Source organism: Ursus maritimus, unplaced genomic scaffold, assembly GCF_017311325.1.
Source record: "Ursus maritimus isolate PB19 unplaced genomic scaffold, ASM1731132v1 scaffold_6, whole genome shotgun sequence".
NCBI classification, from domain to species: domain Eukaryota; kingdom Metazoa; phylum Chordata; class Mammalia; order Carnivora; family Ursidae; genus Ursus; species Ursus maritimus.
In genome coordinates this window covers 25,074,304-25,097,693 of record NW_024426774.1, presented here as the reverse complement: position 1 = coordinate 25,097,693, position 23,390 = coordinate 25,074,304, and the positions used below count along the sequence as shown (strand labels likewise).

General features: G+C 39.4%; 1 protein-coding gene across 2 annotated transcripts in view; it reads right to left on the bottom strand.

Moving 5' to 3' along the window:
• The window catches only part of SPAST (spastin), a 63,310-nt gene extending 44,072 nt beyond the window's left edge, over positions 1-19,238 (bottom strand). The window contains exons 1-2 of one of the 2 annotated variants that reach the window (XM_008700556.2): positions 18,124-19,238; positions 1,805-1,888 (exon numbers count right to left, since the gene is read on the bottom strand). In XM_008700556.2, coding sequence (XP_008698778.2) covers positions 1,805-1,888; positions 18,124-18,538 — 499 coding nt within the window. In that variant the 5' untranslated portion in view covers positions 18,539-19,238. Of the gene's footprint in view, positions 1-1,804; positions 1,892-18,123 lie in introns of both variants that reach the window. The other variant, XM_040623072.1, reaches the window with a different exon arrangement.
• Between the last annotated feature and the right edge of the window lie 4,152 nt (positions 19,239-23,390).

Here is a 23,390-nt window from a genome sequence, read left to right as displayed (position 1 = left end):
GAGAATCTTAAGTAGGCCCCACACCCAGGGCAGAGCCTGATGCAGAGCTCTATCTCACAACCGTGAGATCATGACCTGAGCCAAAATCAATAGTTGGACACTTAACTGACTGAGCCACCTAGGTGCCCCAAGAGATGTGTTTTATAACCAGTACCAACATACTAAAGCTATAGCCAGACTGCACTCACACTACAGTTTGTCATTGCCTGTGCAGAAACAAATTTGGTGTTTGATATTAATACTGCTGTTGTAGCTATGTCTAAATAGGATGAAGACAGTATATGTAATAAAGTAAAGGTCAAATTCCAAGAGATAAGAAGAGAATGTGTCATAGTTCAACTGACACTGTTTTTTCTCTTAGTGTACAATCAAAGGCATGCTCGATTCAATGAGATACTATTTTTCTTATTAACTCGTTTTCTTGTAGCTCTTTCTCCATGCAATTGACAAAGAACAAATACATTGTGTACATAATTCATTAAAGTAATGTTCATAAACTCATGAAAAGCCTCAAAGGCCTAACCTCCCATATTATTCTATTCTGCTCTCTTTTGTGCAGGACATCAGTAGCTAAAGAAGTACTCAAAATAAAAAAGGGGAGAGAAAAAAACCTAGCAAATATTAGACACATTGTTAATTATTAGAGATTAGCTGATATAAGTAGTAGAGTCAGCCAACCAGACAACAAACATCCCCTGGGGTGGACTGATCCATAAAGCTAAGATTCTTAGCCTATATAATTTTTCCTTCTGAATTTATTTTAGCTATGATAAACTGAAATAATTTAATAGTGGTACCCACATGCTACACAATATTCACAGCATATTTAAAAAATCAGGCTCTGAAGTCAGGCTGCCTGGGTTCAAATCCCGACTCTACCTACCACTTGCTAGCTATGAGACCTTCGGCAAGTTACTGAACTTCTTTGTACTTAAGGTTCTTTATGTGAAAAGTAAGGATAACAGCAGCAGCCTCAGAGTGTGGGGTTGTGGTGAAAATTAAAAAAGATAACACACATGAAGCATACACAGTGATGCTTGGGCACACAGCACAGTGTGCAATAAATGTTACCCATATATTTAAATATATTATTAGACTCTAATTTTTAATTTTAGGTGATAAGAAAGTAAAGATGAGGGGCGCCTGGGTGGCACAGCGGTTAAGCGTCTGCCTTCGGCTCAGGGCATGATCCCGGCGTTATGGGATCGAGCCCCACATCAGGCTCCTCTGCTGTGAGCCTGCTTCTTCCTCTCCCACTCCCCCTGCTTGTGTTCCCTCTCTCGCTGGCTGTCTCTATCTCTGTCAAATAAATAAATAAAATCTTTAAAAAAAAAAAAAAAAAGAAAGTAAAGATGAGAAATAACCTCTTTGGTTTTAAAAAGCCACGTGTGAATCAAAGTAAGACATTTATAGCTCATATTCTAACATGCAGTCAAGCATTACCCACAAACACAAAAGAGAGTCTAATTAACCACTCCTTCTCTGCCTCAACAATGAGGGAAGGACCAGGTTTTTAAAAAGAGCTAAAAATAAGGCTAAAACATCATCAAAAATGGGTTCAAGGACAACACAAGTAATATACTGGTTTTTGCCTGACTGCTACAGGTAATCAAGTTTAAACATAGCTGGTTATAACTTCAATTTCAGCATAGGTAATAAAGCATTAACTGTAAATCTAGAAATGTTAATAATAACATTTGAAAATCTGTCAAATACTTTTAGTAAGATAGCTGTATCTGAAATTAGGGTAATCATGTGAATATAATTTGGGATGGCTATGAAACAAATGTAAATATAATCTTACCTTGTCCTGTAACTATGACAGCTATTCCTTTTTCTAGTTCTTCAATACCTTTCTTATACCATTCCACAGCCTGCTCCTTTTGTCCTGCTTTAAAACAGAAATAATTATTTGTATATATACTAGACATTATATACTAGAATATACGAAACATTTCCCAAATCATGCTGTTATTAAGTGACGCATGAAAAAGTGGGTTGTGATCAAGAAAGTATGAGAAACATTACTATATGACTTCTTAGTACCTTTAGCATCCTAATGTACATGTGAATTTCTAAGAGGGGGGTATAGACTTCAATGTTTCTCAAAATTTTAGGGCTGTGAATCCTTTGTTTGCCATCTCATGGTATTGATGCTTATAACCACTGAAATACTGTACTACGGAAAGAGATTTTAATTAGGGAGAATTTATTTTAAATAAATGACTTTTAAAATACATACTACTAGAATATATAAACATGATTTCAATAATGGGAAAAAACACTGTTTAACCCAACTGTATTGAAATCTGATGTAATTTGTTCATTGTTGGGTGCCTCCTTTCTGGAGTGAGTTTTTATTTTATTTTTATTTATTTATTTATTTATTTATTTATTTATTTTTAAAGATTTTATTTATTTATTTGACAGAGATAGAGACAGCCAGCGAGAGAGGGAACACAAGCAGGGGTAGTGGGAGAGGAGGAAGCAGGCTCATAGCGGAGGAGCCTGATGTGGGGCTCGGTCCCATAACGCCGGGATCACGCCCTGAGCCGAAGACAGTCGCTTAACCGCTGTGCCACCCAGGCGCCCCTGGAGTGAGTTTTTATTTAACAAAGGATTGCATCATGAGAACTGATACATGAGATTACAAGTATGGCATTTAGTAACATCCATTTTCTTTGAAACAAATGACTGGTTTTAACTTAAAAAGGATCTAAAAATTCAGCAAATCAAAATTTGCGTAAGATATTTCTCTTTTTTGAGGGGACTTTTATCGGGTGGCTCAGCTGGTCAAGCATCTGACTTCGGCTCAGGTCATGATCCTGGGTCTTGGGATCAAGTTCCACATTGGGCTCCTTGCTTAGCAGGGCGCCTGCTTCTCCCCCTGCTTGTGTGCGCCCACTCTCTCTGACAAATAAATAAATTCTTTAAAAAAATATATTTTTCTTTTTTCTTTTAAAGAATATTTTATTTTCAATTGGTAAACATTTATCTCCAAGGAATTAGACATTCTTTTTTTCCCCTTTCTTTTTGAAAGAGAGCTCGCACACGTGTGGGGGGGAGGGATGGCAGAGCAAGTGGGAAAAAGAGAGGGAGAGGGAAACACAGAGGGAGAGAGAGAATCTTAAGCAGGTTCCACACCCAGAGAGGAGCCCAATGTGAACCTGAGATCATGAACTGAGCCAAAATCAAGAGTTGGACACATAACTGACTGAACCACCCAGGCACCACCCTGTGTAGGATAGGTCTGTAAAATGGTAACAATTATATGCAAATCTCATTGTTTTTGAAAATTTCTTATTCCTTAGAATCTGCAAAGCCTAAGTGGCACAGAGATACAGTAAAGATGGAAATCATCTATTAGAACTAGGTTTTCGGGGCACCTGGGTGGCTCAGTTGGTTAAGCATCTGCCTTTAGCTCAGGTCATGATCCCGGGGTCCTGGGATTGGGCCCCCAAGGCTGTGTCGGGTTCCCTGCTCAATGGGGAGTCTGCTTCTTCCTCTCCCTCTGCGGCTCCCCTTGCTTGTGCACCCTCTCTCTCGAATAAAAACTTTAAAAGAAATTTTTTTAAGTAAATTACAATCTAACAGATACAAAAGTTCCTTTTTTGTACTTCTTCCCATTCCAATGGTCCTTTCCCTTCTAGAAAACACTATAATATATTCAGTGTGTATCTTTCTAGTACATGTTTTTCTATTGTTCCTATTTTATCTGTATTATTTTAAATTTTTATATTGCTTTTGAGATCTATGTTACTATACAGAAATCTAGTTCATTCACTTTGACTTTTATAGAATATCCTTTATCATCCTATAATTTATTCAACTATTTTTCTATTAATATATATTTAGGTTGTTTCCAGTTTCTCAGTTTTCAAATAATGGGGCAATAAACATGCTTATACCTGTCCTCTTATGTATAAGTGTGCCCATTTCTCTAGGGTATATGTTTAAAAGGTAGAGTTAATGAGCCATAGTTCATTTCCATTCACTAGAAATGAACAAACTACTTTTTGAGAGTGCTTGTACCAATTTCCACTCCTAATTGCAGTGTATAACAGTTCTCACTAGCAACATCCAAACAAATGTTTTAAGGAGTTTTAGTACATTACTGTAGGCAAATTAAATGACTGATTATATGGGGCACCTGGGTGGCTCAGTTGTTGAGTGTCTGCCTTCGTTTGGCTCGGGTCATGATCCCAGGGGCCTGGGATGGAGGCCCGCATCAGTTCCCTCCTCCGCCGGGAGTCTGCTTCTCCCTCTCCCTGTGACTTTCCACCCCGCTCCTGCTCTATCTCTTTCTCTTTCAAATAAATAAATGTTTTTATTTTTATTTTTTTTAAAGATTTTATTTATTTATTCGACAGAGATAGAGACAGCCAGCGAGAGAGGGAACACAAGCAGGGGGAGTGGGAGAGGAAGAAGCAGGCTCCCAGTGGAGGAGCCTGATGTGGGGCTCGATCCCAGAACGCCAGGATCACGCCCTGAGCCAAAGGCAGACGCTTAACCGCTGTGCCACCCAGGCGCCCCTCAAATAAATAAATGTTTTTAAAAAATGACTGGTTAGAAATAAATTCACTTGCTCGGGGCGCCTGGGTGGCTCAGTGGGTTAAGCATCTGACTCTTAGTTTTGGCTTAGGTCATGATCTTGGGGTCATGAGATTGAGCCCCACACTGGGTTCCGCACTGAGCACTGAGCCTACTTAAAATATTCTCTCTCCCTCTCCCTCTGCCCCTCCCCCCCGTTCATGCGTGAGTGTGCGCATACACACGTGTACGCACACTCTCTAAAAATAAATAAATTCACATGCTTAATAACTACTCAATTACCTAACATTCTTTGATAAGAGTTACTTGATCTGCTGCATTATTTGAATCTCACAAATCAGTATGGTGGTAGAAAATGCATAAATAATTCTTATAAGTCTTGTAAGTACAAGACTGCTGGAGAATAGACATATAGGTCAGTAGAACAGAAAAGGAAGTCCAGAAATAGACCCATACATATAACACTGATTGACTTTGACAAAGATAATAAGGTAATTCCATGAAGAAAGAACGGTCTCTTTAATATCAATGCTAAAATCATTGCCAAGGGGCTCCTCTGTGGCTCAGTCAGTTAAGCATCCACTTTCAGCTCAGGTTATAAACCCAGTGTCCTGGGATCAAGCCTCAAGTCGGGCTCCCTGCTCAGCAAGGAGTCTGCTTCTCCCTCCCCCTGCTCCTGCACTCTCTCTCCCCCTCTCAAATAAATAAATAAAATCTTTAAAAAAAACACCAAAAACTGATGCTATAATGGCCATCCATATACAAAACAAAACCAAAACCAAAATACAACATAGAAAAAATTACAATGGATCATAGACCTAAACGTAAAGCCTACAACTATATAACTTATAGAAGAAAACAGATAAAATTCTTCATGATCTTGACTTAGGCAGAAATCTAGAACATAAAAAAATCACAAACCTTAAGAGGATATAACTGATAAACTAGACTTCATTAAAATTAAAATCTCCTGTTCTTCAGAAGACAGAGTTAGACAATGAAAACACAAGCCACAGACTGGGAGAAAATCTTTGCAAAACAACATGTCTAATAAAGGACATGTAAGCAGAATATATAAAGAACTCTTACAATACAGTGATTTAAAAAAAGCAAATAATTCATTAAAAAACAGTGGGCAAAAGATTGGATCAAAGAAAAACAAATGGCGGGGCCTGAGTGGCTCAGTCAGTTAAGCGTCTGTCTTAGGCTCAGGTCATGATCCCAGGGTCCTAGGATCGTATCCTACATCAAGCTCCTTGCTCAGTGGTGAGTCTGCTTCTCCCTCTATCCCTCCCCCTGCTTGTCCTCTGGCTCTCTTTCATGCATGCTCCCTCTCTCTCAGGTAAATAAATAAAATCTTAAAAAAAAGAGAGAGAGAGACAAATGGCAAATAAGCACAAGAAAAAATGTTCAACATCATTAGCTGTTAGGGAACTATAAATTACAACAACAAGATACCACTAAGTACTTAATTTAAAATTGAAAAAAATTACAAGATGTCAACCATACTCAAAAAATTTTTATTTATTATGTTAGTCACCATACAGTACATCATTAGTTTTTGATGTAGTGTTCCATGATTCATTGTTTGTATATAACACCCACTGCTCCATGCAATACATGCCGTCCTTTTTTTTTTTTTTTAAAGATTTTATTTATTTATGTGACAGAGACAGCCAGCGAGAGCAGGAACACAGCAGGGGAGTGGGAGAGGAAGAAGCAGGCTCCCAGCAGAGGAGCCGGATGTGGGACTCGATCCCGGAACACCGGGATCACGCCCTGAGCCGAAGGCAGATGCTTAATGACTGCGCTACCCAGGCGCCCATACGTGCCCTCCTTAATACCCATCACGGGGTTAACCCATCACCCTACCCCCCTCCCCTCTAAAACCCTCAGTTTGTTTCCCAGAGTCCAGAGTCTCTCGTTGTTCGTCTCCCCCTCTGATTTCCCCCCTTCATTTTCCCCTTCCTTCTCCTAATGTCCTCCATGCTATTCTTTATGTTCCACAAATAAGTGAAACGATATAATTGTCTTTCTCTGCTTGACTTATTTCACTTAGCATAATTGCCTCCAGTTCCATCCATGTTGATGCAAATGTTGTGTAATCATCCTTTCTGATGGCTGAGTAATATTCCATTGTATATATGGACCACATCTTCTCTACCATTCGTCTGTTGAAGAGCATCTCAGCTCCTTCTACAGTTTGGCTATTGTGGACACTGCTGCTATGAACGTTGGGGTGCATATGGCCCTTCTTTTCACTACATCTGAATCTTTGGGATAAATACCCAGTAGTGCACATTGAGATACCACCTTACACCAGTCAGAATGGCAAAAACTGATAAGGCAAGAAACAACAAATGTTGGAGAGGTTGTGGAGAAAGGGGAACCCTCTTATACTGTTGATGGGAATGCAAGTTGGTACAGCCACTTTGGAAAACAGTATGGAGGTTCCTCAAAAAGTTAAAAACAGAGCTACCCTATGACCCAGCAATTGCACTACTGGGTATTTACCTCAAAAATTTTTTAAAGCACTTAAAATTATAAGACAAAATATAAATGGACCCCACATGTTTCCAAGCGTGAATACAAAATGGTAGAGCCACAATGGAAAAGAGTTTGGTAGTTTCTTATGATATTAACATATATTTACCATATGACCCAGCAATCCCATCGTCTATGTATTTACTCAAAGAAATGAAAACATCAAAGACCATTACATGAATGTTTATGGTGCTTTATTCATAAAAGCTAAAAACTGGAAACAACCCAGATGTCCATCATTTAGTGAATGGGTTAACAAACTGTGGTACATCCATACATAGAATATTACCCACAATAAAAAGGAACAAACTACCGGTAAATGTAGGAACATGGATGAATCTCAAAAACATGCTAAATGAAAGAACCCAGATACAAAAGGCTACAGGCTGTATGATTCCATTTATACGACACTCAGTGAAGACAAAAACTACAGGGACAGATCAGATCAGTGACTGCCAGAGGCTAATGGACAGGCAAGGGAACTGATTACAAGGGGGCACAAAGGAGCTTTTGGGGTGATAAAACATTCAGTATATCAGCTGTTGTCAGGGTTACCCAACTGTCAAACTCGCTGAACTACACACTCCTAAAAAGGTTAAATTTTACTATATGTAAACTATACCTCAATAAATCAGACTCTTAAAAAGTGCAACACTCCAACCTTTATGTATAAGGATATTCACTGTGGCTTGGAATATAACACCAGAACTACAATTTTCATTACAAGAGTAAAATTAGATTAGAAGACAAAAGGCAGAAAATTCTTTTAAAAACATCTGTTTGAAGGGATCAAGGGGTTTTCAAAATAGTGAAAATTACCCAAATTTGGAAAGGAACTATGTCACATTCATTAGGATGCTATTTTAAAAAATTATCAAAATATGGAAAGGGAAAAAAAGCCAACACAGGTGGGCCTGGCATTTGGGGCACTTTTCTACTTGAAGCAACTGCCAATTCTGAAGGCAAAACTGGCCAAGAAACTAAACAGAGCTTTCAGCAGACTCCTAGAACTAAGTTGACAAAATGTGAATTCCAGGGTATGCCCAGGAGAAGTAGTGGCAAAGATTCCAGGATTTGGGTTGGGACCCTGAATTACTAAAGAGTTAAGAACTAGGCCAGCTTGCACAAGGGCTGGAAACCATACTCAAATCACTTCAATCCCTTATGGTAAGGGAAACTACAGCCCCTACTGTCCACTGATCACCCTTTTGACTAAATTATGGCAGAAAAATCAACTTTCCAATGGTCTCCAAGACACAAAAGGCCCTCAAAATACTTAACAGTTCTTAGTTTCCCTTACACATTTCTCTTACCGCTATAGCCCCAACTAACACTCAAACTCAAGCAACCAGACTACATAAAATCAAAAGAAGACTGGGTGGCAGAAACTTATATTCACTGTTATACTTGAAATTATTAGCTAATAATTTAGTGAACTACATAATCTAAGGCGAACAATGGCCCAAAGGTCAAATACTGTCAGCTACCTGTTTTTGTACATAAAACTTTACTGGGGGCGCACCTTGTGGCTCAGTCAGTTAAGCATCTGCCTCCTGATTTCAGCTTAGGTCAGGATCCCAGGGTCCTGAGACTGAGCCCTGCGTCAGGCTCTGCGCTCAGCACTGAGTCGACCTGGGATACTTTCCCTCTTCCTTCCTTCCCCCCTTTGCCCCTCCCCCTGCTCATGCATGTGCTGTCTCTCTCTCTAAAATAAATACACAAAATCTTAAAACAAAACTTTACCAGATTACACCTACTATATGAGAGTTTTGAGTGTTCAGAAAGCTTAAAATATTGTGACAGCTTGAAATATTTACTAAATGGCTCAATAAAAAATCAAACCCAACACAAAAACTGACAAGGGACTTAGGCATTTTTCAAAGAAGATATGGAAATGGCCAATAAGTAAGTGAAAAATATGCTCAACATCATAATTCATTAGGGAAATGAAAATCAGATCCATGATGAGGTATTGCTTCACATTCATGAGGAAGACTATTATTTAAAAAACCTTGAAACTAACAAATGTGGAAAACTGGAAATCCTTGTGCACTGACGGTGGGAATGTACAAATAAATGGTACAACTGATGTGGAAATGTTTGGCAGTCCCTCAAAAAATTAAACATGGAATTACCATATGATCCAGCAATTCTACTCCTAAGTAGATACTCGAAAAAGTCCTGAAAGTAGGGAAGCAGAAATACCTGTATATTAGTGTTCATAAGTAGCATTATTCACAATAGATGGAAACAACCCACATGTCCATCAACAGATAAATGGTTAAACAAAATGTGGTATATACATATAATGGAATATTATTCAGCCTTAAAAAGGAATGAAATCTGATACATGCTACAAGGATGACAAACCTTGAAAACATTATGCTAAGTGAGACAAGGCAGATACAAAAGAGCATTATATGATTCCATTTACATAAGGTACCTGAAATAGGCAAATTCACAGATACAGAAAGTAGAACAGAAATTACCAGAGACTGAGGGAAGGGGAGAATGGAGAAAGGGAGATAGATGGGGAGTTATTGTTTAATGGGTACAGAATTTCTGTTTGGAATGATAAAAAGTTCTAGAAATGGATAGTGGTGATGGTTGCATGACACTGGGAATGTATTTAATGCCACTGAATTGTATACTTAAAACGATTAAAATAGCAAATTTTAGGTTATCTATGCTTTACCACAATAAAAAAAATTACTAACTGGCCCGTTATAAGCAATGCGCTGACACTTGGTATACAGCACTGAAAATGAACAAACTACTGCACATGCAACATCACAGAATAATCTAACAAGCATATATTGAGCAAAAGAAGCCAAACACAAAAGAACACATACTGTGTGATTTCATTTGTAAAGCTCAGGGTCAGGCAAAACCGATCTACAGTGTTAGAGTTAGGATTTGCAGATATCTTTGCAAAGGATGCGGAAAGGTAGTAAGTGAAAGAGAACATCACAAAGGCAGGCTTCTGGAATAATATTCTATTTCTTGACCTGGTAGGGTTTTAAACTGCTATGTTCACTTTGAAAATTCATTAAGCACTACAGTAATTGTGCATTTCATGTATAATTTAATCAAAGTTTACTAAAAAAAACAGAAGGGGAAGATAAAGTATATTGAAATGGAAAGAGTACCAATACAGTAAAGAAAAAGGTTACAGATCAGTTTGTATGTAACATTTCTTCCCTCAAATAATAAATATTCATGTTTATATGAATACACAAAGTCAGATAACTTATTAGTAATCATCTCCCTAAGGGTAAGATTACAGAGGATTTTCACTTTCTATATTTATATTTGTTCATTAATTTTTTTTAAAAGATTTATTCTTTAAATCTTTAAATTAGGGGGAGGGAGTGCACACACACACAAGCAGGAGAAGGGGCATAGGGAGAAGGAAAGAGAGAGAATCTCAAGCAGACTCTGTACCGAGCACAGAGCTACAGAGCCCAATGCAGGGCTCAATCCCACCACCCCAAAATCATGACCCGAGCCAAAACCAAGAGTCAGATGATTAACCAACTGAGTCACCAGGGACCCCATATTTTAATATTTGAGTACATGCTAGTGTACAAGCAACAGAAATACGATACCCACCTTTAGATAGAGGTAAGTATAGCAGACTAAGTTATGAATTACCGACTGCATCTTTCATTCAGATAGTAGTACCCACACTGCCACGAGAAGGGTCAAAACGAGTAGTTTGGGGTGGAGAGAGGGGATATGTGTTTGTGATTAGTTAAAATATGGGGACTTAAGCCCTTGCTCATCATTTAATAGCCGTATGACTTTGGGAAAGTCAGTTAATCTCTCCGAGCTTCAGTCTCCTGACCTAAAAACAAGATGACATTTCTTTTAACTAATCCTGAGTTGTGGCAAAAATCAAATGAAATAGGGTATGTGACAATACTTTAAATAATAAAGAAGCACGTAAACATTACTTTTACTATCTTTATTATACTTGGTACATTTGTTGGCTAATTTAAATCCTTCTACTCCTGAACTGCATGCACAGTGTATGTTTGTGATTTTTTCTCATTTAAGTTATACAAACCCACTGCTTTTACTTATTTAGTCCTTCCTAAGTATCTGCCTACAAAAAATTCATTTTTCTACACAATTTTCTGCTAGCAACTTACAAGTGTCACAATTAGCAGAATATCACAATTAACAGGTATCTTTAAAAATCCTACAATAGGGCCGCCTGGGTGGCGCAGGCGGTTACGTGTCTGTCTTTAGCTCGGGTCATGATCCCAAGGTCCTGGGATCACACCCTGCATCAGACTCCCTGCTCAGTGGGGAATCTGCTTCTCCTTCGCCCTCTGCCCCTCCTCCTGCTCGTGCTGGTTCTCTCTCTCTCAAATAAATAAATAAAATCTTAAAAAAAAATCCTACAATAGATTTCATTGTGTGCTAACCTTAATAAACCACAGGATCATGAAGCATCAGCGATTAGCCCCCAGATTACTTCTTTCATAGTTCACTATTACAGAAAGGATACTTTCTATTGTGCTTTGTATCAGCAAAAAGGTCATACTTGCATACACTTTCCAACTTCAAAGTTTATCTCTGAAGTAAAGACTTACTTTCCCATTTAATTGGGAAGGTTTTGAATCCCATGTAAAGAAATCATTTCAGTTTGGGACATTTTCTTTAAACCTTAAGAATGTCAATTTTTCTTCTTTGAAGTCTATTGTATTTACTATGGGTCGTGGGTAATTTTACTTTTTTTCTATGCATTTTCTTCTCAAATCCTCTACTGAGAGGCTTGCATTACATTCACATGAGTACAAAACGATTGATTTTATCTCTTTCACAACAAAAGGATATTAAGTGAGCTTAGGGGGAGATGTCCATCTGTTTTTTTCTGAACTAAGGGTCACGATTAGCAAAAATATTTTTCTATCACTCTTTAGATAATTCTCCTTCTTCTTCAAATGTCATTTATGCGGCTGCTGTATCCTAAAAAGGGTTATAGAAACCAGGTATCAAGGTTTAACAAGTTCTAACATAACTTGCAGGGGCTATAATCTTAAAAGGATTGTTGAATAACAGTAGTCCCATTTTCTGAGGACCTATTATGTGCAAGTGCTAAGTATTTTACAAACATTGACTCAGTTTAGTAACTTGCCCAAGATCTTGAATAGTCAGAATTCAAATGTCATTTTGGATACTAGGCACTACAATTGAAAAAAGATAAAATTAGACCCTCAAAGCTGAGAAAGAGAAAAGCAGTCCCTGACATCCAGGAGCTGGTCTAGTACTATCAGCTAGGCCTTGGTGTAACTAGGAGCTGACCTGGCATTACTGCTAGGCCTGGTGTTGTGTTGAACATAAATAATTTCATAGAACATCAACATCAGATAAGGTCACTTTGTGATTTTTGATGAAGACAAAAACAAGACCACTCCATAATCATGTCTAAACACAGACAAAACCTGAATATCGTGCAAGCCATGAAATACTAAGCATCCCCCTCTTCAGGCTAATGAGTGCTTCTCAACCAGTTACAGCTTTAGCCTCATTCTGGTCTTCCTTCTTTCTAGATCGCATTTAAGATTCTTTTTTTTTTTTTTAAAGATTTTATTCATTTATTCGACAGAGATACAGACAGCCAGCGAGAGAGGGAACACAAGCAGGGGGAGTGGGAGACGAAGAAGCAGGCTCATAGCGGAGGAGCCTGATGTGGGGCTCGATCCCACAACACTGGGATCACGCCCTGAGCCGAAGACAGACGCTTAACCGCTGTGCCACCCAGGCGCCCCCCACATTTAAGATTCTTAATCATAGAATACCCATCTTCCCGACAGCATCCAATGCAGAGCAAAATCCTGCTTCCTTAAATCCTGCTCAGAATCACCTGACACAAGCCCAAATTCTTTATTTCCATCACCCTTTTCTTGAGATGCCACGGTTCCCATCGTGTGTGTTCTCTCTGCTTCAATAATAAATCCCACTTGTTCAATCACAGGTATTCTAATGATGGTTGACTGAAAGACACTGACAAAGCCCACTTAAGAACAATTAATTCTCTCCTTTTCTATTACAGGATAAAATATTTGCAAAGAGCTGAAAAGATACATGAATAAGTTTAACATGTCTATGCTATACTTTCACTGCTGTAAAATACAGTCTCTAGGATAATCACAGATTTTGCTATTTTTCTTTCCTCATTTACCAGAATGAACGATCGCTGAGATGTGAGTGTGCTCAAAGTTTCATTCTATAGGATGTCTACTGTGAGTAGTCAATTCACAAAGAGAAAAAAAAGGCTATATTAGCACACTAATACCTCCACTGGTATTATGTAGGTCAAGGAGTATTATAGGTCAAAAAAGACAAAAACTAGTAGAGAAATAGAGAATCTATACTTTGCCAAATGTCAAAAAGCCAACTACTATTGGGTGGAACATGGGAAATTATTTTTCAATAATTTACTATCCATTTACTAACTGCTTATCCTTTATCCTGTTATCAGGATGACTAACAATAATCTTAGGAATCTAGTTATCAGGTGAGTTTTATAGGATTTAACTGTATTCTACATTAGGCAAAATACAAACTGCAATTAAAAAAAAAAAAACAGCTGGGGCGCCTGGGTGGCACAGCGGTTAAGCGTCTGCCTTCGGCTCAGGGCGTGATCCCGGCGTTATGGGATCGAGCCCCACATCAGGCTCCTCCGCTAGGAGCCTGCTTCTTCGTCTCCCACTCCCCCTGCTTGTGTTCCCTCTCTCGCTGGCTGTCTCTATCTCTGTTGAATAAATAAATAAAATCTTTAAAAAAAAAAAAAAAACAGCTAAAAACAGAGCAAGGGATAAAGTTCCTAACAGTGGCTGCCTTTTTGTCTCTTCAGTGCAAATGCCACTAAATATTCTTGAAGAGAAATGGGAAAAATTCATCGTGTATTTAATAAAAGGTAATGCGACTCCTTTGGAAAAGAGTGATATGATGTGAATATCCATTCATCAGAATAATTCTTTCCTTGTTGTAATCATGGAAACTTTAAAGCAGAATCATTAGGCTCAAGAAAATTGTCTGAAATCAATCCTTCCAAAATGGTGACTAGCAGTTTTTAGGGGTAAAAGAAAGTATACCAAATCTGACATTTCTGATCTCTATTCTCTATCTTCACCTTCTGAAAATATAGTTTGGCAAGGTATTTTGTGTTTTAAATAGTGCAAGGTTGAGTTACATGGGAATACAAAATTATATCACAATATTTTAAAAGCCTAATGTTTTAAGTATGAGCTGACTAGGAATAAATATAAAAGATTCTACTTTGACAATTTCTGTCCTTGATGCCAGGTTCTTCAGCCCTACAATATCCTGCGAAACCGGCTCTCTTTCATACAACATACTGAGCCCTTACTGTCAAGTTCCACATACTCCAGGTAATCAAACCACACCTAGAAAACCTACACCACTGTATTACCCAGGAGATCTCAGGCTTGTCTACTTGCAGGAGCCATGCCAAACACGTTAAGTCATGTTCTGGTTAATCCAAAGACCCACTATGACAACCTCCTCTTTCCCCCAAGTATTCCAAGGGGCCCAGTACTAGCATTACAAAACAGAGAATCTGCTTAAAGCAAAAAGTATAAAATTATGAGTGGCATAATTTTCTGTTCACCTAAACTCCGTTCCTGGTTCTGCTAATGTGAGTTCACTCTTAAATTTCAGTTTCTCCATACACATAATTGATATGAAAGGTTATCAGTTTTCCAAGGATGTTCAACAACTAAATATCCAAAAAATTATTTAACTCCTTGAAAAAAATGAGATAAAATATGCACGAAAACATACACACATTTTATTGATCACATAGTAAATGCTGTCTTACATCTCACTGGAGAGAAAGTGAGTTTTTCTTAAGCAGTATCTAGAATGCATAGAGCTGTGCAAATAAACATTAAAACAACCAATAAATGCTTGTTTTAATGAACAGAATTCAACCATCCTTATATTAGGTAATTAGAACTTGCTGTGTTATTCTTCTCTACTTAAAATAGTTTGGGTTCAGATAAATTTAGGCCTTTACGAAAATTCAATGTCAAAGCTGAGTATGCCATAAGAATAAAATACAAAATAAACAGTCACCATATAAACCACATTTATACACTACTTTATTGAAATAAGATTTAATTTGGCCTTTATTATTTCAAGGCATCAGATATTTTAATTAAGTAACACCACAACAGTCTGAAACAACCCACTTCACCTGAAGAAATAAAGTGGCTTTCAGTATAGTTAGAAGCTAAGTCAAGTTGCTAAGGGAATGGCAGCACATGACATTACTAGGCCCTTGATGGTTTACCACAAAGTTAGGAAACCATTGAAGACTACTTTAAAGACAATTCATTTCTATTCTTTCATATATATATATATATATATTTTTTTTTTTTTAAAGATTTATTTATTTTACAGAGAGAGACAGCCAGCGAGAGAGGGAACACAAGCAGGGGGAGTGGGAGAGGAAGAAGCAGGCTCTTAGCGGAGGAGCCTGATGTGGGGCTCGATCCCAGAACGCTGGGATCACACCCTGAGCCAAAGGCAGGCGCTTAACGACTGCGCCACCCAGGCGCCCCCGTTCATATATATTTTGACGCAGTGGGAAAGGAGAATAAAATTCTCTTACTCTTCTACATTGTCAAGTATGGCTGAGAGATAGACTCTAAATGTGAACTCTTGCAAATACTGAATTAAGATGAAGTACAAAGAGTTTGAATATTCTAAAGAAAAAATATGAGAAGAGAACTATGACAATATAAACTTAGCTTTAATTCATTTTTAAAGGAAAATGCATATTTAACTAATTTGTTTCAGTTTGAACTAATTAGTTTCAGCATATAACACATCAGTTGTAGAACTCAAACTAAAAAGTTATCATAGTCCATTCTGATGTCTACTTTAGAAACTGAAGTATAAATAAAGCAAAAAACTTTGAATACAAACATTATCAGCAGAAAGAGAGTCAAGTATGTGGTCCATGGATTGATGAAAATATTTATACTTAAAAAATATTTTAGAGGATTTAAATATAATAGATGTAGTCATATATGTAATACTCTAAGATAAATCATAAGTATGAAACTCAAGGTGTGATTTCTACGTCTGTCACTTATCCCTCCTTTTGGAACTGGTTAAATCTAAGAGCCTCCGGTCTTTTTTTAATACCTAGGTTATCCTTGTCCTCTCCTTTTATCCTACCTCCCAACTCCCATCACCCAGTGTTAAGTAAAATTTCTTTGTGTTTTCTGGCATTCTCTTCCTAAATACTACAATGAATCTACCCTTAAAATATTCCCTCTATTCTAAAACATCTTTTGACATAGATTAGTAAAGGACCCTACTGTAATTGGATAGTGCCTAGGAAGGGATGACTGTACTCTTCTTCATCCTCACCAAGGATCCCTGGATATTCCAAGAGGTGGTATAGAATGAAGCAGTTAACAAAAAACTTCCTTCCACAAACACACAGTATGTTTTTTCTTAAATAGAACCCTTTCCTAGAACTCTCTTTTCATATGGATTTTTTTAAAAAGTAATCTCCACACCCAACATTGGGCTTGAACTCACAACTCCAAGATCAAGAGCTGCATGTTCCACTGACTGAGCCAGCCAGGTGCCCCCTTCCTAGAACTCTCTTAAACTCCACTGTCCATATAATCAAAACCATGAATACCTGCCTCTTTCCTTATGTCATACTTCTCACTCCTAGGCTCCACAAAGGAAACAGGTTTCAACAAAACTAAATTCTAAAACAGTTTCTGCAGTTGACAGTGGTAAGAGATACTAGAAATGACCTGCAGACTGTTTTGTTCAGGTTTTTTTGTTTTGGTTTTTTTTTTTTTGGCTAATTGACAATGCAAGTGAGTACCTAATTAAAGTGTGATACAAAAATGTTCTTTGGTAGTTACAGGAAAAAAAAGATCTCTGCAAATTGGAGGCAGGGATGAAAGGAGGGATTTTCAAAATGTTGTAAGACTCCTAACTTCAGTTCTCATATTCCATAAAAAAGATGTTCATTAGCAATTAGGATAGGTTTGGAATGATCTGTTTTAATCTTTTGAGCCTCAGTTTGTTCATCTGTAAAATGCTGATACTAACAGTACCTTCACCTCACAGAGTAATTGTGAGGATTAAATAGAGAACACATACAAAGCTAACAGTAGAGCGCCTGGTGCATTGAATGACTTAAAATCGTTAGTTTAAAAAGAATCTGAAGGATACAGTATTCTTGCCTTCATTCAGAAACACAAATCTTTAAAAATAAAAGAAATATAAATCTTTGTTTCAAATTTTACTGTACGATGATGTTAAGTTTTTCCTGTTCATTTATTTAACACTTCAATTTAGAAACTTAGAGGCTACCTTGGAATACTGATTTAGATTAAATCAGATCTAACAGGGTCAAAAGTTTCATGTTAAAATAGAACTTTATAAAAAAATACTTAGTCATTATATTGATAAAATGACATTAACGAAAGTAAAAAAAATAATGCCAATTAAGTTGTAATCATATGCAGCTGTTCTTTTCAAAATTAAGTCACCATTTCTTCTTTTTTTCTGACACTACAGTACTCTGCTTTCATTAAAAGCCTATAACAAGACACAGCTTCTCCGATACCAAAACCTTTTGGAAACCTGGCTCAGAGGAAGCCACACACTGTTTACAGTGCTAGAAAGGATCCGTGTGGTCACTCTAGGACAACTGTCACTGTCAGTAGCACGACTGGCTGTCGCATAAGGACTTGGGTCATGCAGAAGTGTAGGGGAAGGCTGGTGCCTGAAAAAGTCGACAGCTAGGGTGCCTCAAAGGGCAGACGTTTAACTGAGAATCATAGAGGATGAAGGTCTGACTGCGGTGAAGCCGCCTCGGAGGGAGGACCAATTCTGGGGGTGCACTGCCCAATCCCGTTCCCGAAGGAAAGGGACGCAGGTGTCGCCCTCCCTCGGCGACCCCACCGCTTTCTTCCCGGCGCCGCCGCCCCCTCCCTCCAGTCCCCCACTTACCTTTCTCGTCCTCATCGATGCGCAGGGCAATGGAGATGTACTCGAAGGCCTGTTTGTGGAAGGCTCGGACGCGCTCGGCCTCCCCGCCCGGCACTGGCGCCGGGGGCGAGGCCGAGGCCGGCGCCGGCGCGGCCCGGGAGCTCCTCTTGGCAGCCATGAGGGCGCGGGAGAAGCGCTGGCAGAGCCACACGAAGAGGAGCCCCAGGTGGAAGGCGACCAAACGCAGCAGCGCGAAGCCTACGAAGAGCGGGTAGGAGAAGTAGTACAGGTTCCGCTTATGCGGGGACTCGGGAGGGGGGGCCGGTCTGGGGGCGGGACGGGCGGGGGCCAGGCAGGGGGGCGGAGGTCTGGGAGGCACCGGGCTGCTGCCGCCGCCGGAGCCTTTCTTCTTCCCTCGTCCACCCGGAGAATTCATTCACAGCTCCCACTGCCGCCGCCGCCATAACCCGCCTCCCGCAGACCGACGGCGACCAAGCGACGGCGGCGGCCACTGGGACGACGAGGGCCACAGACGCCCGCGCGCCCGCCGGTCCCAGGAGCTCGGCACCTCCACGCGCGGCTCGCCGGCCCCGCCCCTTTCTCCTCGCCCGGCCAAGAGCACAACCCCTTTTCTCCTCCTGCGGTCGGTGGCTCCTGCCCCTCCCGCTCTGTGTCCTCTCAGCCTCCTGGTAGCTCCGAGCGGTGGCCGCGCACGCGCACGCTTGCCCATGTCTTTCTCCTGCGCGCGCGCGCACGCCGCCGTCTTTGTTGCCCAGATCTCCTAGTGCGCGTGTGCAACTCCCGCCCCTCGGGCTCTTCCCTGAGGAACTACAGTTCCCAATGTGCAGTTCGGCTACGTCGTCCTCGGGGATCCGTCGCTCTACAGACTACGCTGTCTTCGGAAGCTGCTTGAGGTGGGGACCTCGGTCATCAACTCACGGCGGCGACAGCTGCGGCTTGGGGTCGCTCGACTAATTCGCAGAGCTCCTATCTCGCAGTGTCATCGCTCTTACATTTCTTTCAGCATTTTCTGCCAGCCCCCCGCAAAGGAGGGATTCGTCTGACTTCCATCTCAAAAGTAATGTGTACCATGAAAACAATCTCAATGTCCATCATTAGGAAAAGGATTAAATGAATTTTGGAATACCCATATGTAATTCTGTGGAGCATTTAAAAAGAATGAGGTGGATCTATATGTACTGATAAAAAAAGGGTGTACATGATATATTGTTACGTGAAAATAGAATATTACAGACCAGTGTGATATGATCCTATTTTATACTAAAAAGGATAAATGGAAAGAAAAAAGTAATGGAGACCAATCTGGGAATTATTATCTGAGAGGGAAGCAATTGTAGAGACATACAAACTTAAGGTCACCGAAAACAAAAATGTTAGCTCAGTGGAACGAAGTGAACGATTCTAGAGGTTTCATTAGTACGTGTTTAGATGTCTATTTTGAAGAATTAGTTTGAATAGGGGCATTCCTAGGTTTTGCACAGTAATCATCCCACAGTTTACCGAAAATCCAAACTAGGTCTTTTTTTTTTTTTAAACCTACCGGATGTCCCTTCCTTTGGGGAACTACCCACTCACCTCTGTTGCCTGTATACAGATGAGCTGCAGGCCCTGAACCCAGCCTGGCAGATCACAGAGATGGAAACACGAGGTTAATATACTCTCCTAGAAACTGGAATTTGGATGGATACACTGGGATAGAAGGTACTAGGAACTGAGTGCTCTAAAGAGCTGGTCTATCAGTTCATCTCATTGAGATCCCCAGAGCTGCCAGGTTCCTGGACTGGTCACTTGATAGTGTAACCTATCCAATAAACTAGTCAGTCTGTTTCTCTATTTCTCTGATTCTCCCTTTCTCCATCTATCTCCCTTTTTTCCTCACTTCTCTTTTTCTTTTTACTTGGGTTAGCCATAGTTGTTTCTTGTTGCCTAAAAATAAGGAATCCTAACTGATATAAAGTTCCCATTGTTTACAGAGTGAGATTTGCAAATGTTTTATTTCAGCTTCTAAAAATCTCCATATTCTGGGCATAACTTTTTTTTTTTTTAAGATTTTATTTATTTATTCGACAGAGACAGAGACAGCCAGCAAGAGAGGGAACACAAGCAGGGGGAGTGGGAGAGGAAGAAGCAGGCTCATAGCGGAGGAGCCTGATGTGGGGCTCGATTCCATAACGCTGGGATCACGCCCTGAGCCGAAGGCAGACGCTTAACTGCTGTGCCACCCAGGCGCCCCCTGGGCATAACTTTATCTAACTTTTCCCCACCACTACTTCCCTACAAACATAAATTACTGCAAAAATGACCTGCCCCCATTCCCCTCCAACCGCTCCCCACCCTTTTTCCTCCCTCTGTGCGTCTGCCAATTTCTCATTCTGAAATGTCTTCTCTTTTTCACATCTGATTAATTTCATTTCCTGACTTCTCTCTTTGGAACCCCATAGTACTTTTTGTTGTTGTTATGTGAAATCTATATTTATAACTATATCATGTAAACAAGATGTATATAACTTACATATGTAAAGAAAAATAATGAAACAAACAGCATCCGGTTTAAGAAAAACTAATGTAACCAATTCCTTGAAGCACTTTGTGAGCCCCTCTCTAATCTCATTTCTCCCTCTCTAGAGAAAGCCACTGTCCTGTTTTGTACTTGTTCCTTTGTCTTTCATTTTAGTTTTGCAATGTACATATATATTTCTAAACAATATATTGTGTGGTTTTGCCTGGTTTTACCTTATACAAATGCAACCATACCACATTTATTCTTAATTAGCTTTCTTCTGCCCAATTGTTAAGTGTTTGCAATAACTCTTGTCGATTTGTATAACTATGGTACATTTGTTTTCACTGCTATGTAGTGTTCCACTATATGAATTTACAAGAATTTATTTTACCATTCAACTGTTGATGGATATTTAGTTTGGTGCCAGTTTTGTTTTTCTTTTTCCTTAAATAACTTTTTAACTTCCTGAAGACACAGCTCAAAGTAGAGTGGCTCTGGAGTCAGACTGGTTGCATTTAAATCCCTGCTCTACCACTTTCTGTGGTCTTGGACTACTGAGTGACTCAGCTTTCACATCTATTACGTAGTAGAGTAGTAGGCAGTGCCTGGAATGAAGTTGCTGCTTGATATTTGTTGATTGAAGAATGGTTCTCTCACATCTACACATATACTATAATCCACTAAAATGAATTACTATCAAGTTTCCAAACATTCTTTGCTGTTTCCTAAGACCACAGTTATCCTCAGGTCATTTTTCTTTCCTTAGAATTGCTTCTCTTCCTACTTCCACTATCCAAATCCTTCATGGCTTAACTGTAATGTTAACTTCTTGATAAATCCTTTTCTCATCACCTCTTGCAGAAATGATCCTACCTTTTAATTCTTATGACAATTTGGTTGTGTTACTCTCTGGCTCTTTTAATATATTGCCGGTGTGATAGTTATTTAAATACTTTATTTCTTCCTGATAGAGATTATAAACTAATTTCAAGACAGTAGGCAAACTTTACACATTTTGGTTTACTTTCAGCCCCTAGCCTGATGCCTTGCTTATGGTACCCAATAAATTTTAATAATTTGTAAAACAATTCAAATAGGTGATTATTGTGGATATCTGTTGCCATGTAGTAAACCACACCAAAAATTTACTGGCTTAAGATTATAGCCATTTATTTACTCATGATTCTGTGGGTGAGCAATTTGGCCTGGGTTTACCAGGCAATTCTTGGCCTTGCCTGGGATCATTCACATAGATTTAGTCATCTGATGGCTTGATTGGGCCTGGGTGGCCTAGCTGTCCTCCTTCACATGTCCAGATGGTGGTGGTGGCTGTTGGCTGGGGCATGTGTCTCCAGCAGGATATTCCAGACTTTGCTTCCAAGAGAGCAGGAGTGGGAGCTGCAAGGTCTCTTGAAGCCTAAACTCCACAGTTGCACATTGTCATTTCTGTTGCATTCTTTCATCAAAGAAAATCACAAAGCCAACTCCAAAGTAAGAGATGAGAAAATAAATTCTACGGTTGATGCAAGAGTGGCAAAGTAACATTACAAAGGGAGTATATGGAAGGAATTATTGTGCCATCTCTACAAGTAATCTACCATAGTGATTATATGTAGAATTTCCTTTTACCTCGAGTTCAGATTTCAGCTTAAATCTTAGATGGATTGCTTATCTAAGAAAGCATTTCCCAACCATTTTGCTAAATCATAAAAACCTTCTTAGTTTTAATCATGAGGTAAATTAACACACTTTTTTTTAATGCTATTTATTTATTCAAGAGAGAGAGAGAGTGGGAGAAATCATGAGCAGGGGGAGGGGCAGAGGAAGAAGCGGGCTCCCTGATGCAGGGCACGATTCCAGGACCCTGGGATCATGACCTGAGCCACCCAGACACCCCAACACACTTAATTTTAGGGAGACAGCAACAGTGATAATGATGACTAGTATACCAGCTAATGTTTATTTCATCCATGTTCTGGGGTAAGCAGGTTAACTTATACTGTCTTATTCAGCTATCACTATTTGAGTTAAGCATTATTATCTCATTTTTATTAATTTATTGTTTTTTTCTTTAAAAATAAGGAACTTGAAGCTCTAACAGTCTGTTACTTGCCCAAACATTACATATTAATGACACATACTACTTCAGGAAGTTAAGGTAAAAATGTAGGCTTCCAAAGAAAAACATTTTACATTGTCTGTTTATATATTATTAATTATAAAGTAAATGTATCTTCGGCCTCTAGAGCAGGAGTGATCTTTTATTCCTTGGCATCCTGGTGTTGAGTCTCTGGCCTCTGGCGTCCCACTTGCTAAGTCTCTGCTATTCCCTTGTTCTTAATATTGATTGTGCCAATATACCTTTACCAATTTTTTTGGTATGGTGAAAATATGGGATTGAGAGAAAGACAGGTTTGGTATTCTGGTTCTGCCAGTTATTAGCCGTGTAATATGGAACAAGTTTTCTAACCAGTTAATTCCTCTGTAAAACAGGTGGAATAAGAATTAAATTTCAAAATGAAAGAATTCACTTAAAACCTCCAGCATAATACCTGAGATAGACAAGGCCTCAATAGGGGCACCTGGGTGGCTCAGATGGTTAAGCCTCTGCTTTTGGCTCAGGTCATGATGTCCAGGTCCTGGATGGAGCCCCATGGCAGGCTCCCAGCTCAGCAGGGAGTCTGCTTCTCCCTCTCCCTCTGCCTCTCCCCCTGCTTGTGTTCTCTCTGCCTCTCTCTTTCTCTCATATGAATAAATAAAATTA